The sequence below is a fragment of the Garra rufa genome, chromosome 6 (assembly GCF_049309525.1).
Source record: "Garra rufa chromosome 6, GarRuf1.0, whole genome shotgun sequence".
In the NCBI taxonomy this organism is placed as follows: domain Eukaryota; kingdom Metazoa; phylum Chordata; class Actinopteri; order Cypriniformes; family Cyprinidae; genus Garra; species Garra rufa.
Window position 1 is genome coordinate 46839235 of NC_133366.1, and position 18236 is coordinate 46857470.

At 37.1% G+C, this 18236-nt stretch overlaps 2 protein-coding genes and 2 pseudogenes across 2 annotated transcripts in view; 1 reads left to right on the forward strand and 3 right to left on the reverse strand.

The window, feature by feature from the left end:
• elfn1b (extracellular leucine-rich repeat and fibronectin type III domain containing 1b) overlaps positions 1–18236 on the forward strand; it is a 119821-nt gene that overhangs the window by 44742 nt on the left and 56843 nt on the right. The gene's annotated exons all lie outside the window — the stretch shown is intronic.
• On the reverse strand, positions 7818–9251 carry LOC141336675 (UDP-glucuronosyltransferase 2A3 pseudogene; annotated as a pseudogene).
• On the reverse strand, positions 10791–14888 carry LOC141336217 (UDP-glucuronosyltransferase 2C1-like). Its single transcript, XM_073841769.1, has 2 exons — positions 14390–14888; positions 10791–12391 (listed from the first exon to the last, which is right to left on the reverse strand). The coding sequence occupies exons 1-2, from the start codon at positions 14391–14393 to the stop codon at positions 10791–10793; spliced, it is 1605 nt and encodes a 534-aa protein (XP_073697870.1). The 5' UTR covers positions 14394–14888.
• Positions 15173–16694, reverse strand: LOC141336219 (UDP-glucuronosyltransferase 2A3 pseudogene; annotated as a pseudogene).

Here is an 18236-nt window from a genome sequence, read left to right on the forward strand (position 1 = left end):
ACCATTACAAACATATCCTGAGTAAACGAGACGTGATAGTAGTGTTAAAACGAGCGTTAGAGTGAGAAACACTCCTTAAATACGTGGACTGGGTAGGCGAGATAAGACAGAAGTAGAGAGAATGAGAGCTGATGGGAATAAAGGAAGAGACACCTTGACCTTGGTGGTCTTCTCTTCAGCTGGATCAGCAAGTCTGTGTGGTTTGTGTATGTAAATTGGATGCAGGAAGATACCTGTCTGCCTCTGTGTGTGCGTGGATGGCTCTCTAAATGAACTGTTTAGAAGTTGCTTAATGGCCAGATGGCATAAAGCAAATGAGTTAGAGTAAGAATTGAGTTTGCATATTTATGAAGCTTTTCTGAATAATTAATGAGATGCAAATGGAACTGAAGTTGATGTTGAGGGCAGTGAGATGTGTAATGCATACGTGTGTGTTTGTTACATGCAGAAAGCCATCAACGTTCTTCAACACCCTTGAGTTCATGAACAAACAAAAGGATCAAGAGACAGCTGATGTCTGATCTCATCTCCACATACAAGCGCTTTCACGCTCTCTCGCTCTTCTGCGATAGGCACGTTTATTTAGCTAATAAATATCTAAATGAGGACAGAAATGCAATATCACAAATGTTTAAAACAGATAAATGCTTTAAACAGCATATGCAAAATTACCACACAACCACATTACGTTACATTGCATGTTTAAAGGAATAGTTCACCCAAAAATGAACATTTGCTGACAAATAGTCTCACTCGAGCCTTGCAAAATGTAGATGAGTTTGTCCTTTTAATCAGAACAGATTTGGAGAAATTTAGCATTTGGTCACCAATGGATCCTCTGTGTGGTGCTAATATAGTGTTTCTTTTGCGAAATATGTACCGCCACATAAATTTTGTTAAAGTTTAAAGTTAAAGTTTCAGTAATTTTGTTGTGTTTTTGTCATTTTTATTCAACCTGATCTCAGAACGAAAATTTACCTGTGGGAACTTTTTCACAAGATGCAAAATACGTACCGCCATATACGTTTTCTGACATATTCGATGTGAAATGTCCACTGAGTGGTGCTAAAAGAGTGGGGTTTTTTTCACGAAATAAGTGCCGCCATATAAGTTTTGTGACATATTCAATGTGAAATGTCCACTGAGTGGTGCTAAAACAGTGTTTTTTTCACAAAATAAGTGCCGCCATATACGTTTTCTGATATATTCGATGTGAAATGTCCACTGAGTGGTGCTAAAAGAGTGTTTTTTTTTTTCACGAAATAAGTGCCGCCATATACGTTTCGTGACATTTCAATGTGAAATGTCCACTTAGTGGTGCTAAAAGAGTGTTTGTTTTTTTGCGAAATATGTTCCCGCCAAATACATTTTGTGATGTATTAGATTTGAAATGTCCACTGTGTGGCGCTAAAAGAGTGTTCTTTTTTTCACGAAATATGTACCGCCATATACGTTTTGTGACATGTTTGATGCAAAAAAATTTAGTGGCACTAAAAGAGTGTTCCTTTTGTTTGTAAAATATGTTCCCGCCAAATACATTTCATGGCATATTCGATGTGAAATGTCCAATGAGTGGCACTAAAAGAGTATTTGTTTTTTTCCCCGAAATATGTACCGCCATAAAAGTTTTGTGATATATTTGATGTAAAAATGTCCACTGAGTAGCACTAAGATTGCGTTAGCTTTTTTTGTTGCAAAATATGTACCACCATATATGTTTCGTGACATATTCAATGTGAAATGTTCACTGAGTGGCGCTAAAAAAGTGTTCGGTTTTTCCGTGAAAAATGTACTGCCATATAAGTTACGTAACATATTCGATGTGAAATGTCCACTGAGTGGTGCTAAAAGAGTGTTTTCTCGCAAAATATGTACTGCCATGTATGTTTTGTGACATATTCAATGTAAAATGTCCACTGAGTGGCGCTAGAAGATCAATAGAGCGATTACAAGTGCTCGCTGTTTTACCGCCTCTGGTTTTAATTTCTGTTGGAAACTGCAGTGATATGTGCTTATTGGGACATATTTCACATCTTGTGTTCCTACAGGTAAGTTTTCGTCATGAGATCAGGTAGTTTTTATTTGTTTTGTTTATATTTTAGTACATCAAGCTAAAATAAATGAACATGAGAAATGTTTTCTTGGGAACTAGCTGAAATAAGTAAATTTTTTATATTAATTTCAATTAATGTTTATTTCAAGCAACAGTTTTCTTTTTTTTTTTTTAAATGGCTTTTAGCATTTTAATTTGACATAAATAACCCTAGATTTGACTTTCTGACATTTTTGTCTTTTTTGTTAAATATATACAAAGCTTTTTTTTGTGTGTGTGTGTGTGTGTGTGTGTGTGTGTGTGTGTGTGTGTGTGTGTGTGTGTGTTAAATATAAACAATTCATGCTTTTAAACTCAAGATGTCAATTAAGACAGCTAATGAAGTACCAAACAACCCTGGTGCTTGCCAAAATAAGTCATTTAGCCCAGAATTTTCACACGGGTGGCAAGGGAATTTTTTTTTTTATATATATATATATATATAGGAAAGCAATTAAAAACCAAACCTCTGTGAATGCCATCTCTAAAATGTATTTCTGTAATGTCTGTTTATGCTTTGTTTACCACAATAACATCTTTTAATTATCTTATGGCAAATATTGATATACAGTCAAACCAAAAACTATTCAGACACCAGTTAAAATTTTGATATTTGATTTAAAGATAAAGTAAACTGTGATATATTATACTGAAAAATTCTTCATACAGTGGAATAGCAGTAAAATTGACAGACAGACAGACACTTTGATCTGAACATGTTTTTTTTTTCTAAAATTGCTAATGTGACCTTTTTACATTACAGACTGAACAAAATTAAGCATTGCTTGGTAATTGGTCAACAAAGTATTGATACAGTAGTTGTGTAAATATTGTGATAGTGAGTTGTCTGAATTTTTGGTTGACTGTAATCCATTACATACCTTTCTATCAAAGTTAACTGACATTATCAAGATGAATTTGCCATATATTTCTTGTCATATTTTATGACCATTTTCTAAACTATAGCAAATAAACTGATAATGTGAGGAATGTTGAAGGTGTCTGAATAAATTTTGGTTTGACTGTATGTGATAAAATGAAAGTAATTAACTGAATTAAGCTACATATAATTAATTTGATTAAACCAAATATAGTTTTTAACCTCAATAAAGCTATGTTTTAGTGAACTGTTTGTCTCTAGAAACACCATGTTTTGTCTATTTCAAGCTTGATATTACATCCCATTTTATATGTTTACTGTGGTTGATGGTCCCTCACTGAAACGGTTTCAGTTTGTCTGAAAAGCATGACGAACGACTGAAGGACATTTCCAGCATGCTGCATGCGTGTGTGTCATGGTTTAAATCTGAGGGGGATGGGGAACAGCTGTAATTACTTGCTTCAGCTTACTTAAACATTCATCAGAATCCCTGCTATATTACGCTGTGTATCCATATTCCAACAGACGCTATTGAAAGAAATACTCTACTCTACTCTAGCATACACATATATGCAAAAACAGCTCTGGGACTGAACATAAACAAATGCGGGCCGTCCTTTGGGGGGCAGCATTTCACACTGTGCAACAGTTCTGTTTCTGAAAATAGATGCTCATATGAGCAAAGGAGAAACTTTAATGTGTCCGGATTTTTTAGCCCAGTTTTCACACGTCTCACATCCTCATTTTTTAGAATGACTAATGGGGTGAAAGTGCTGCCCCTCAAGGAAAAAGAGAGGGAGTGAGAGAGAAAAGGAAGTTTGTCCTATTTAAGTGGACAGAGCACCCTTTGAAGGACATTGAGATGCCCGCACAACACACACACACACACACACACACACAGAAGGAGCTGCTACCCTCAGGCTGTCATGGTAACCTGGATAAATGATGAAAAGGTTTCTGTTATCTTGCTTTATTGTGCTCTAGAGTGCTTTAGCATTTTGTTCATATTATCATCAAATTAGAAGGCTAACTATTGCATATAATAAGATGTGCTTTAGGACTACACAGCATTTATTATCAATTCAGATTTTTTGATATAATGTTACATTAAAATATATATGTATATACATACCACAATGAATTTAATGGCACAACAAATGGTATTTTTTTTCTTTGGAAGTGTTTTTTTAGTCACTGCAACTATATTAGTTTTTGTGCATACAGTATGTGTTGATGAGGCGATACTGAAATAGGCAAAAACAGCTGTAAGATTTGTCATGGGATCCCTCTATGTATGTAACAGGGAGCATAATAAAAATGTGTCAACGTCACCATCATGATGTCTAAACATATATACTGCACCTGGTGAGACTGCTGATGTTCAGACATTGTCGTTTCCTCTCTGATGTTTGCCAGAAATAGCCTGCATGTTGTCTAGGTGAAGGATAATGGGGATGATGCCAAACAATCCTTAAAATAAATAGAAAAAAGAGAGAGAAAAAATGCTTGCACATACACCTACTGCATTAGACAGATTTTCTTTAAAATGTCAGTTAAACTGTAATGATGTCAAAAAAGGAAGAATGCTTTTTATATCCGCTTGGATAAAAGCTTTCAATTACGCTTGTATTTTTAGCAGCTTGGCAGCATATTAAAAGTACTAAAGCAGCAGAAAGTTCTGCTGTTTGTTTTGTAAAGCGTGAAGTCAGGAAATTTTTTAAACACGCATAGAGATTATGTGTGTTCCAGAATTTCTATGTATATGTGTGAGGTTTTGTATAGATATTTTGCAGCAGAAATGCATGTAGTTGCAGCTGAGTGGTTAGCGTGATGAGTAAGGCAGTCTGTGAAACTACCAATAACCCTGCCTATAAAAAACAAGGCAAAATGGGCTGCGTTTCCCAAAAGCATCGTAAGCTTAAAGGTCCACTGAAGTGCCTTGAAACACGCAGCGTTATTCTATGTGGTGACGTACTTTTAACTGAAACAAAAACATATCGCCCAGCCCCGCCCACTAATTTTGAATAGCCAATAGCGTTCCATTTATATCTGCTCGGGCAAGAGCCGTTGAGCTCGGTAAAGCCGCATTTGTAAGCTTATGACAGCCACAGACTAATAAATTACCCCACAAATTCAATATGAAACTTGCTAAAACGAAATAGTGATCATTATCATGCTGAGGCTGTGTAGTTTAATACATGTCGACCGCACATATGAGGGCTTATGATCTCCTCCGCGTCTCTGTGTAGGGGGCGGGACACTACGGACTCTAGAGAGCATTTGATTGGACAGATCGCTTGATGAGAAACTGAAGTGCACGGTGATATCATCCAAATCCTTGATTCATATTGGCGGAAGTGACGAGACTGTAAGTTTTGAATGCCCATATCTTGTAAACGCGAATTTTGTCTTTGTTTTGCAGCACACTAGCTTATAGATCACCTTAAGGCTAATATATCCATACTAAAAGCCAAAAAACTTTAATTTTGATTTCAGGGGGACTTTAAGTTGATTGTAGCTCCATTGGTTTCAATGGGTCTACGATGTACTTAAGCTTACGATGCTTTTGGGAAACGCAGCCCTGGTCCGACCAATTAGTAGGCTACAGCCCAAAACATGAAAAAATTGACCATTTTCAGCAGCAATAATAAGACACATTTGTTCATTTCAGTGGCATTGTTTAGGTTCAGTCTTGCCAATTGATGACTCATTGTGAACACACATATTTGCTAACGAATCAAAACTAGTTTATTCAAAAAACTTCTTTCATAGATTATTCTTTCCAACAACAAAATACTCGAATGCATCGAACTCGGTCTTGTCTATATTTTTAAAACAGCGTGATTGTGAAAGTTCAGTAAACGAGAAGTTAATAGGCTACTGAATACTTACATTGTAGACACGATGTTACCAGTCGTGAGTCTTCTCTTCGAGCAACATATAGTAGCGGTGTTTGTTCCTTTGAATGGATAATTTAGTGCCTTGCTCATTAAAACAGTTCTTTGATTCATTCGTGAATAAACCTGCGTTTTGAACAAGTCGCTTGAATGTCAATGGTTTACATATGATAGTCAATGTTGCCACCTACTGGCGTAACAATAACCTGCAGAAAGTGCTACAGTTTTTCCTCATTCGTTTTTACTCATTTTTTGCAGGATTATATTTTGGGTTTATTTAGGTTTTGGGTCATTGGATTCAGTGCCTTTTCTGTCCCCAAACAAAGATCATGATGTTATTGCCATATACTTTTCATCAACGTCAATTTTAAAGTTGTCTTTGATATGAATAACACCTTTTCAGCATATTTATATATATTTTTAAACAATTCTGAACATTTTACAGCATTTTAAACCACCAAATATCTCCATTTTCATTGTCCACCATGTTAAGTGCTACGTTTTAAATCAATTCTTGTGTAATTATGATAGGGAGATGTAAAACAAGTTTGGTCAATCTTAGGTATATAAATTTACAGATCCATTTACTTAATGTGTCCACCCTGATAGGTTTTCTGACTTAACAGGGTGGACACTAACAGAGTGGACATTACACTACAGTAAGTTGAAGTAAAAAAATGCTAACACAGAAGGTCTGTCAATAAAGAATTGAATGTTTTTTATAAATGCTACTTTTACAAATAAGAATTTCTAATAACTTTTTTCATATTGCCCTTAACAGGGTGGACATGTTGAAGTTGATCACATCAAATTGGAAAGACAAAAAAAGTAAAAACACACTTGACGCAACAGAGGATCTCTCCCACCTTCCCTAGATGTTTTCCCTTTAAATTAACTGATGTCAGCCATTTGATATGATATAATTTCCTTTTTCCAAGGCCCATAGTCGTGGACGGGGTGGACAATATTTTGAGGAACAAGCTAAAAAAAATGTTATTTTTTTAAAATTAAAGTCCGCTCAAAAATCGTGTTGTATTCATCATCAAAATGGCAGACAAAGACCTGGGGACATAGTAAAAATAATGATATTTGGTGGTTTAAAATGCTGTAAAATGTTTAGAATTATTAAAAATAAAAACTTGCTTAAAGGACAAATGGTGTTATTTGTTTCAAAGACAACTTTAAAATTGATGTTGTTGAAAAAAAAAGGCAATAATATTATGATCTTTACTGGGGACACAAAAGACACAGAATCCTAGGAGTGACCCTTATACCCAGATAACACACGTACATCTCCAAGATGTCTGTTAAAGATTTCTTCATCTGGAAAGCATCTGCTGTGTATCTTTAAGATGTCAGTTTTACACATATTCTAAATCATAAACATTTTAAAGATGAGCAAACACTCTAAAAATACATCTTCCAGATGTAAACGCACTTTAAATATACGTCTCTGAAAAGTGTGTGTGCTATCAGGGTATTATCTTTTACCTTTCAATTTGTTCTTGGTTTTCAAGGATGAGGGCAAGTCATGGCTCTATAACAAATTTTAGTCTCAAAAACATATCTACAGCATTATCCTCTAGGCAGTGGTTTTCAACTCCTAGGGACCCACATACTGTTCAAATATTTGAGCTTTATCCTAATATGCCCTTACTTTTATACCTGATTTAAATCATCCTGCAGAGAGCTGCATGAAGAAAGAAATGTGGTCTATCAGATAAGCCAGACATATAAAACGTGCAGTGCTGTGGATCCTCAGGCCTGGAATTAAGAACCACTGCTTTAGGGGATCTAAGATTATGTCCTGATCTGGGCTGCTAACATGAATATCAAAGATGTGCATCAGAAACTGGAGACATCTACTGCCATTGTGCTCTTGAGCAATACATAATCACAGTAAACAGGCTGCCCCAGTGGAACTGTCACTACTGCTTGTGTCATTCAGAATAAAACATGTCTGCTGAACGTCAAGTAATAAAATGTGTTCACTGTTTTCCATTGATGGAAAACGCCGTCGGGAAAGAAAAGGTATGACACTGTAACAAATGCACATAGGCAGTAAATGTGTATTATTTCCCCATTTTTTTCCAAGTATTCTTGGTTTTAGGTAGATAAACATGGTAAAGCAATTACTATTTTAAACTAATTTCATACAAATACTAGTTTTCATCCAAAGTAGAAAAGTAATGCAAGAAATGCAAATACACAAGCACATATTCCTCATCCTCATTATTTTAGTTTGGTTTTTGTTTTTCTCTTGCATATCCTGCAGCAAAAATATCTGATTACTGCATATATGGTCAAGATTATGAGTGACATAGCAGAAAGCAGGAACAGTATGACATCAACAGAGTGATAAGAGTACCAGGGCATTTTATACGACTCTGTGCGCAAGTGAGCAGCACCTTTGTGCCTCATAACAAACTCAATCCAGAAGATGGCGTAGTCCAGAGGTTTCACTGGAACGTCCCTGTGAAGCCTCGAGAGCCTCTGCATGTTCTCCTGATAAGAGGGATCATAAAGGACCTCTTTGACAGTTTTGAGGAAGGAGTCCTTATCCACTGTGGCAAAGTCTACAGTCTTGGCTACACCCCGTACTTTCATCTTATGAAGATTATCAGGTTGGTCAAAAATCAGTCCAAATCCAATAATTGGTACCCCGTGGTAAATGGCTTCTTGAATCCCATTGGTTCCTCCATGTGCCACAAAGGCTCTGGTCTTGAGATGACCCAGAAGATCATTCTGAGGCATCCAGTCCATCATTAAGGTATTGTTTCCTAGTGCAGATGGTCTTTTTCCTTTGTACCTCCAGATGATCTTCTGTGGAAGTTCTGCAAAAGCTTCAGCAATCGCCTCAGCCACATCCTCAGGAAGCTGACCAATGAGAGTGCCCAGAGACATGATGATGACACCATGATCTCCAGAGCTTTGATGGCTTGCACTGAAAACCTGCCATGTAGACAATGTTTGGCATAGTGGGACGTGGGAATTCAAAAACAAAATCAGCTCTATGGAGCCACAGATCAGCACTCTGAATTAAAGAAAAGTAGGATGCTCCTGGACCAATGAACCTTTCACAAATCGGATCATTAATTGGAGCAATCAAGAGAGCAACCAATATTTCAGTTATGGTGAACATAACTACATTCTTCACTCTTTCCAAGAAACTCATGCGGTCCGATAACTCAAGCATTGGAAAAGGTACATATGAAAGTGGTGATTACAAAATGAACCTCACTGTACATTGTCCAACGGACATTGTGGACAATGGGCAGTTTGAGATAGTGACCCAGTATGATCCCTCCACAGCTGGATCTGTAAGAATCAAATCATACTTGGCGTCTTTTAAGGACTGCATTAGTTGCTGGTCTTCAAGCATGTTGACTATCATCTCACTTTCTATTTTAGTCATCTCCACTGAACTTTGCCACATCTCTATCTCCAGCATCAGACGAGCCCAGGAGGAACCATCCCTCAGAATTCCTAAAAGTCTTGATACAAACATCTCAAGGAATTCTTCACCAAATCCTCCACAAGGAAGTGGATGTTGCATTTAGAAAATGTATTATAATACAGTGAGAGCAATAGTATAAAACGTAAAAACAGGCATTGGATCTATTAAAAATTTAATTTGTCAAATTGCAACAAAAAGTAAGTATGTCAAAATAATAAAAACGCTATTTGTCCCATGGTATCTTCCTCACTTACTGCGCATTAAAGGAGCTTTGGCGCTCCGTTCAAACAGATGTAGCTACAGTCTCTCAAACGTTAGCAAGAAACTACAAAGCCAATCCCATTAGCGACACGGGTTATAGAGGCGGGAGCTGTAGAGGACAAATCGTTCGCATGCTTCCTATCTTGGCCAGAACACTCTTGTAAAATAGATTGTTAATGTCGCTGAGACTTTTAAATAAAGCTTAAGTAAAAATAGTAGATAAATCAAAACCACAAGACGGACAACAAGGGTTATATATTTCACATTAAACATGACGTCTGCATTTGAAAGGTTAGAAAAATGGCCAGTATAAAGGTAAAATGTCCTATGAAATCAAATTAACTGAAAAAATAATATTTCACTGCTGAGCTAAACATCACAAATAATATTAAGATTTAAAAAAGCTTTAGATTAGGTGTGTTTTCTCTCTTCTTTTTTTTTTGCAATGTTGCATACCTTTAAAATAAAGATACTTCACAATACTTTCTATATAATAATCATTTTAATAATAAACTTAAGAGAGACTGTAGAGATAAAAAAAAAAAGAAAAAGGCTTACTCTTGCCTGTAAAAACTTGACTAGGCCGTCTTTTGTTGAATGGAGTGCATGTCAGCAGACTACAAGCACAGCATACTCTCCTTTGTCCTTGATGTTCATTACCTGTTTATAAGTGATTGAAGGTTCATTCCATAATCTATAAAGGGGCAAGGATCTTTTATGTTCAAAAGTCTAGTTAATGAGCTACCATTCATTTACTGTTTGGGTGTTGGCATTACATGAAGATGACAAAATTATGACATAATTAAAATTTTTGGTTGGATTACACCTTGATTACCCCTTAACAACAAAAACAACAATAAAAATATTAATAATAACAATAACACTACAGTAACACAATAACAATAACACTACAACTTGACAGGACAGCCAAAACTGTAGATGATTTTCTTGTTTATTACACTCTGTATATACAGAAATGTTATGTATATTGATCAAGTTTTCATTCTGAGAGAAATGTAAACATCCAAACTGTACCAATGTACTTCAATAGAAAATACAAACATTTTTAAAAAGAAAATGTTTTTTTTTTATATATCTATTAAAGTACAGACTTGTTACAGGATTTGTAGTGTGTATCTCACCAAATTGAAATCATAGTTAAATTTATTTAATTGGAAAAAATTTAATAATACAAAACAGCACTCATTCAAGTTTGTTTTTGTTTTTTCTCATGCATATTCTGCAGCAGAAATATCTGATTACTGCATATATAGTCAAGATTATGAGTGACACAGCAGAAAGCAGGAACAGTATGACATCAACAGAGTGATAAGAGTACCAGGGCATCTTGTAAGACTCCGTGTTCAAGTGAGCAGCACCTTTGTGCCTCATGACAAACTCAATCCAGAAGATGGCGTTGTCCAGAGGTTTCACTGGAACGTCCCTGTGAAGCCTCGAGAGCCTCTGCATGTTCTCCTGATAAGAGGGATTATAAAGGACCTCTTTGATAGTTTTGAGGAAGGAGTTCTTATCCACTGTGGCAAAGTCTACAGTCTTGGCTACACCCCGTACTTTCATTTTATGAAGATTATCAGGTTGGTCAAAAATCAGCCCAAATCCAATAATTGGTACCCCGTGGTAAATGGCTTCTTGAACCCCATTGGTTCCTCCATGTGCCACAAAGGCTCTGGTCTTAGGATGACCCAGAAGATCATTCTGAGGCATCCAGTCCATCATTAAGGTGTTGTTTCCTAGTGCAGATGGTTTCTTTCCTTTGTACCTCCAGATGATCTTCTGTGGAAGTTCTGCAAAAGCTTCAGCAATCGCCTCAGCCACATCCTCAGGAAGCTGACCAATGAGAGTGCCCAGAGACATGATGATGACACCATGATCTCCAGAGCTCTGCACAAAGTCCTCCAGGTCTTGCGGAAGAGGCTTTGATGGCTTGCACTGAAAACCTGCCATGTAGACAATGTTTGGCATAGTGGGACGTGGGAATTCAAAAACAAAATCAGCTCTATGGAGCCACAGATCAGCAGTCTGAATTAAAGAAACGTAGGATGCTCCTGGACCAATGAACCTTTCACAAATTGGATCATTAATTGGAGCAATTAAGAGAGCAACCAGTATTTCAGTTATGGTGAACATCACTACATTCTTCACTCTTTCCAAGAAACTCATGTGGTCCGATAACTCAAGCATTGGAAAAGGTACATATGAAAGTGGTGAAGGAGCTATTACAAAATGAGCCTCACTGTACATTGTCCAACGGACATTGTGGACAATGGGCAGTTCGAGATAGTGACCCAGTATGATCCCTCCGAACATGGCTGGATCTGTAAGAATCAAATCATACTTGGCGTCTTTTAAGGACTGCATTACTTGCTGGTCTTCAAGCATGTTGACTATCATCTCACTTTCTATTTTTAACATCTCCGCAGAACTTTGCCACATCTCTATCTCCAGCATCAGACGAGCCCAGGAGGAACCATTCCTCAGAATTCCTAAAAGTCTTGATACAAACATCTCAAGGAATTCTTCACCAAATCCTCCTTCAGACTTGAGAGTAATTGACGTGTAGTGAGGTGAAAATTCTTTGATGTACCAACTGTCCGCCATCCGAACGACTGTAATATTGTGACCTTTGGCATGAAGTGCCTCCACCAAGATGTTCATGTTGACCCAGTGACTGCCATCCACAGGAAAGACAAGAACCTTCCCGCTCTGAACAGCTGGGACATTCGTCAGCAGAAAGGTTAGCACGATTGGCCCAAGCACCTGAAAAACCTGTCCGTTCATAGTTCCTGTTGTAAAGCAAGAGAACAAGCACATTTTAAAATTAGTTGCGTATATGGAAATCATCTTGCAGCAACACCGCTTATAAGTACAGGTACAGTTTAGCTGTATAACAAAAACAAAAATGAGTGAACTCAGTAATTCAGTAAGAACAAGGAAGTGGATATTGCATTCAGGAAATGTATTATAATAGAGTGAGAGCAATAGTATAAAACGTAAAAACAGGCATTTGATCTATTAAAAAAAAAATTTGTCAAATTGCAACAAAAAGTAAGTAGGTCAAAATAATAAACATGCTATTTGTCCTGTGGTATCTTCCTCACTGCGCATTGAAGGAGCTTTGGCGCACCATTCAAACAGATGTAGCTACAGCCTCCCACACCTTAGCAAGAAACTACAAAGCCAATCCCATTAGCGACATGCTTTATAGAGGCGGGAGTTGTAGTAGAGGACAAATTGTTTGCATGCTGCCTATCTTGGCCAGAACGCTCTTGTAAAAGAGATTGTTAATGTCGATGAGACTTTTAAATAAAGCTTAAGTAAAAATAAGAAGATAAATTAAAACCACAAGACGGGCAACAGTGGTTATATATAGGGATGCAACGATACCATTTTTTCAAAACTGATCCGATCCCATACCAAAAATTCTGAGTATCGCCCAATACCGATACCAGGCCGATATCAGTGGGGTTATTTTACCTTCAAAACTAAAGAATGTATACAATTCACTTTGTCATTAAGATTTATTTGTTTTAGGTAAAGAAAGAAATACCAAATCTGCTTGCACATTGTTGGATAAAAAAGGGGGAAAAAGTGATACATGCATGAGTGCAATCAAATTCATAAATTCATATTAAGATTAATGTTTTAAAAATATAATTTTAAAAACAGAAATATTACAGATATAAATAACTGAACAGATCTGCCAGCAGATGGCGGCAAGACACTGATTTAATTACTGAATCATTTCATTCATTTGATTCGTTCGAACGGATGGTTCATTCAGTAATAAAGCAAGTGACTCTCTTTATGAATGGGAAATTGAATCATTTCACTAGATTCGTTTAAAAACGCACGTTCATTCATAAAGGAAACACCGCTGGGTTGGAATGGAGATGCGCAGCGGCTCAGTTGTGACTTGTTTCAGGCTACTTTAGACGACGAAATAGAGCAAAATAAGGCAATAGTGCTATAGTCAGACAGTGCAAGTCATTTAATAATAACTTCTTATTTATTTAACTGCTGTATTAAACAATATCTCATTTACAAAGTATTTACAAAGAAAGTATTAAAAGAAGTCCTTGTGTTCTTTTGCATGATGCTTGCAAATATTACTATCTACAGTGCTACTAGCTGCTCTATCAAGAGTAAAATATTTCCAAATCAGGGACATGTTTACAGCGCTGAGGTAGACTTTGCATGTAAAAGTTCCCTCTGAACTCGCCTGTCACACTCACGTCACATGTGGTTGTGTAGCCTAAGCAGCGCAACGGATTTTAAATGTATTTTATTTTTAAGGCAATGTTTTAAAATAATTGTGTTCTTGTATGAGTTATTATAGTTTTTACAGTAGACTATTATTTCTTGATATTTATTTAATCAAACTCTGGTAACGGTATCGAATTTGGATCGGTCAGGCATTACCGATATCCAATCCATTCAAAAAGCTTGGATCGGCGTCAATACCGATCCAGAGAATCGGATCGATGCAACCCTAGTATATTTGACATTAAACATGATGTCTGAATTTGAAAGGTTAGAAAAATGGCCAGTATAAAGGTAAAATGTCCTATGAAATCAAATTAACTGAAAACTTAATATTTCACTGCTGAGCTAAACATCACAAATAATATAAGATATAAAAAGCTTTAGATTAGGCGTGTTTTCTCTCTTTCTTGGCAATGTTGAATACCTTTAAAATAAACATACTTCACAATACACTCTCTGTAATAATCATTTCAATAATAAAGTTAAGAGAGACTGCAGAGATTAAAAAAAAGGCTTACCCATGCCTATAAAAACTTTACCAGGCCGTGTTTTGTTGAATGGAGTGTATGTCAACAGACTACAAGCACAGCATACTCTCCTTGTCCTTGATGTTCATGCCAATATATAACCTGTTTATAAGTGAGTGAAGGTTCATGCCATAATCTATAAAGGGGCAAGGGTCTTTTATGTTCAGAAGTCTAGTTAATGAGCTACCATTCATTTACTGTTTGGGTGTTGGCATTACATGAAGATGACAAAATTATGACATAATTAAAATTTTTGGTTGGATTACACCTTGATTACCCCTGATTAACCTTTAACAACAAAATCAACAATAAAAATATTAAGGTAACACTTTATTTTACAGTCACTTAACTAGTTGTTTATTAGCATGCATATTACTAGAATACTAGCCATTTATTAGTACTAATTAAGCACATATTAATGCCTTATTCTACATGACCTTATTCTACATCCCTAATCCTACCCAATACCCAAACTTAACAACTACCTTACTATCTATTAAACAGCAGCAAATTAGGAATTTATTTAGGGAAAAGTTGTAGTTAATAGTGAATAAGTGTTACCTATTCTAAAGTGTTACCAATATTAATAATAACAATAACTCTACAGTAACACAATAACAGTAACACTACTACTTGACAGGACAGCCAAAACTGTAGATAATTTTCTTGTTTATAACACTCTGTATATACAGAAATGTTATGTATATTGATCAAGTTTTCATTCTGAGAGAAATGTAAACATCCAAATTGTACCAATGTAAATACCCATTTTTTTAAAAAGAAAATGTTTCACATATCCTTTAAACTACAGACTTGTTATAGGATTTGTAGTGTGTATCTCACCAAATTGGAATCATATATAGTTAAATCAATTTAATTGGCAAAAATTTAATAATACTAATATAAAACAACACTCATTCAAGTTTGTTTTTGTTTTTCTCTTGCATATTCTGCAACAAAAATATCTGATTACTGCATATATAGTCAAGATTATGAGTGACACAGCAGAAAGCAGGAACAGTATGACATCAACAGAGTGATAAGAGTACCAGGGCATCTTGTAAGACTCCGTGTTCAAGTGAGCAGCACCTTTGTGCCTCATGACAAAATCAATCCAGAAGATGGCGTAGTCCAGAGGTTTCACTGGAACGTCCCTGTGAAGCCTTGAGAGCCTCTGCATGTTCTCCCGATAAGAGGGATCATAAAGGACCTCTTTGACAGTTTTGAGGAAGGAGTTCTTATCCACAAAGTCTACATTACTGGCTACACCCCGCACTTTCATCTTATGAAGATTGTCAGGTTGGTCAAAAATCAGCCCAAATCCAATAATTGGTACCCCGTGGTAAATGGCTTCTTGAATCCCATTGGTTCCTCCATGTGCCACAAAGGCTCTGGTCTTAGGATGACCCAGAAGATCATTCTGAGGCATCCAGTCCATCATTAAGGTGTTGTTTCCTAGTGCAGATGGTTTCTTTCCTTTGTACCTCCAGATGATCTTCTGTGGAAGTTCTGCAAAAGCTTCAGCAATCGCCTCAGCCACATCCTCAGGAAGCTGACCAATGAGAGTGCCCAGAGACATGATGATGACTCCATGATCTCCAGAACTCTGCACAAAGTCCTCCAGGTCTTGCGGAAGAGGCTTTGATGGCTTGCACTGAAAACCTGCCACATAGACAATGTTTGGCATAGTGGGACGTGGGAATTCAAAAACAAAATCAACTCTATGGAGCCACAGATCAGCACTCTGAATTAAAGAAAAGTAGGATGCTCCTGGACCAATGAACCTTTCACAAATCGGATCATTAATTGGATTAACCAAGAGAGCAACCAGTATTTCAGTTATGGTGAACATCACTACATTCTTCACTCTTTCCAAGAAACTCATGTGGTCCGATAACTCAAGCATTGGAAAAGGTACATATGAAAGTGGTGAAGGAGCTATTACAAAATGAGCCTCACTGTACATTGTCCAACGGACATTGTGGACAATGGGCAGTTTGAGATAGTGACCCAGTATGATCTCTCCAAACATGGCTGGATCTGTAAGAATTAAATCATACTTGGCGTCTTTTAAGGACTGCATTAGTTGCTGGTCTTCAAGCATGTTGACTATCATCTCACTTTCTATTTTAGTCATCTCCACTGAACTTTGCCACATCTCTATATCTCCAGCATCAGACGAGCCCAGGAGGAACCATCCCTCAGAATTCCTAAAGGTCTTGATACAAACATCTCAAGGAATTCTTCACCAAATCCTCCTTCAGACTTGAGAGTAATTGACGTGTAGTGAGGTGAGAATTCTTTGATGTACCAACTGTCCGCCATCCGAACGACTGTAATATTGTGACCTTTGGCATGAAGTGCTTTCACCAAGATGTTCATGTTGACCCAGTGACTGCCATCCACAGGAAAGACAAGAACCTTCCCGCTCTGAACAGCTGGGACATTCGTCAGCAGAAAGGTTAGCATGATTGGCCAAAGCACTTGAAAACCTTGTCCATTAATAGTTCCTGTTGTAAAGCATAAGAACAAGCACATTTTAATTTTAGTTGCGTATGGAAATCATCTTGCAGCAACACCGCTTATAAAGTACAGCTACAGTTTAGCTGTATAACAAAAATAGAAATGAGTGAATTCAGTAATTCAGTAAGAACAAGGAAATGGATGTTGCATTCAGGAAATGTATTATAATACAATGAGAGCAATAGCATAAAATGTAAAATCAGTCATTTGATCTTTTAAAAAATGAATTTGTCAAATTGCAACAAAAACTAAGTAGGTCAAAATAATAAAAATCACACAATTACACAGACATTTTTGATGCAATCGTGTTTGCTTTAAAGACTGCTTAACCCACTATAGATTGTACCCGGCCAGGGGTTGTACTACAAATAATACTTTCCATTACTTTCACGTACTATATTGTAAATTTCTCATCATGCTCTATTTTTTGATCCATTAGTGCACTACAGTAATGCTTGGTATTTTTAATGTGACACTGATATACTAAGAACTCCTATGACAAGAGCTCTTTTAGTTCTGTCAAGCACTGGATTATGGGTACTTGGCCTTTTTATTTTTATTCTGCTCTCACAATGTGAAAGGGACAAAATGTGCTGTGCTCTTTTGGTAACCCAATTTGATGAACAATATACCAATAATTAATCCACTGCAATATAATAGGAATCTATACATTACTGTTGTCACGTATCTGGTCTATCCTATCATCATGAACTCTTGCACCACACTTCATGGACTTCATTCCCCACAAGCCACTGCACTAATCACTGCATTCACCTGCTCTCACTTTACTGATTACTGCTCACAGCTGCACCTCATCACACTGACTGCATTTAAGCTTCACACACACACAGCCACTCTGCGAAGTCTTACCGTTCCCTATGGTCGTAATTCCGAGCGTTTTCCCTTGTGTTGGTTTCCCTGTGTATGACTCTGGACTGTGTACCCCGTTGACGATTCCTGCTACCTGCCATTGCGACCATTGCCTGTGTATCGAACTGTTTCCTGGATTTCCTACGTTGTTCCTGTTTTCCTGGTGATTATTCCTGCCTGTTGACTATTCTCAATAAATGCTGCAAATGGATCCGCACGTCTCTGACCCTCCTTGTGACAGAAGACTTCGCCACTACAAGGATCCAGCAGCTAGCCCTGAGCCACAGCATAAGATGTCTGCCAATCCTGAGCCTGTTCACAAGATGGCCGCCCTTCCTGAGCCTGTTGCCAGGATGGCTTCTGTTCCTGAGTTCCCGGCCAAGATGGCTGCCTCGCATGAGTCTGTTCACAAGATGGCCACCCTTCCAGAGCCATTGCACAAGAT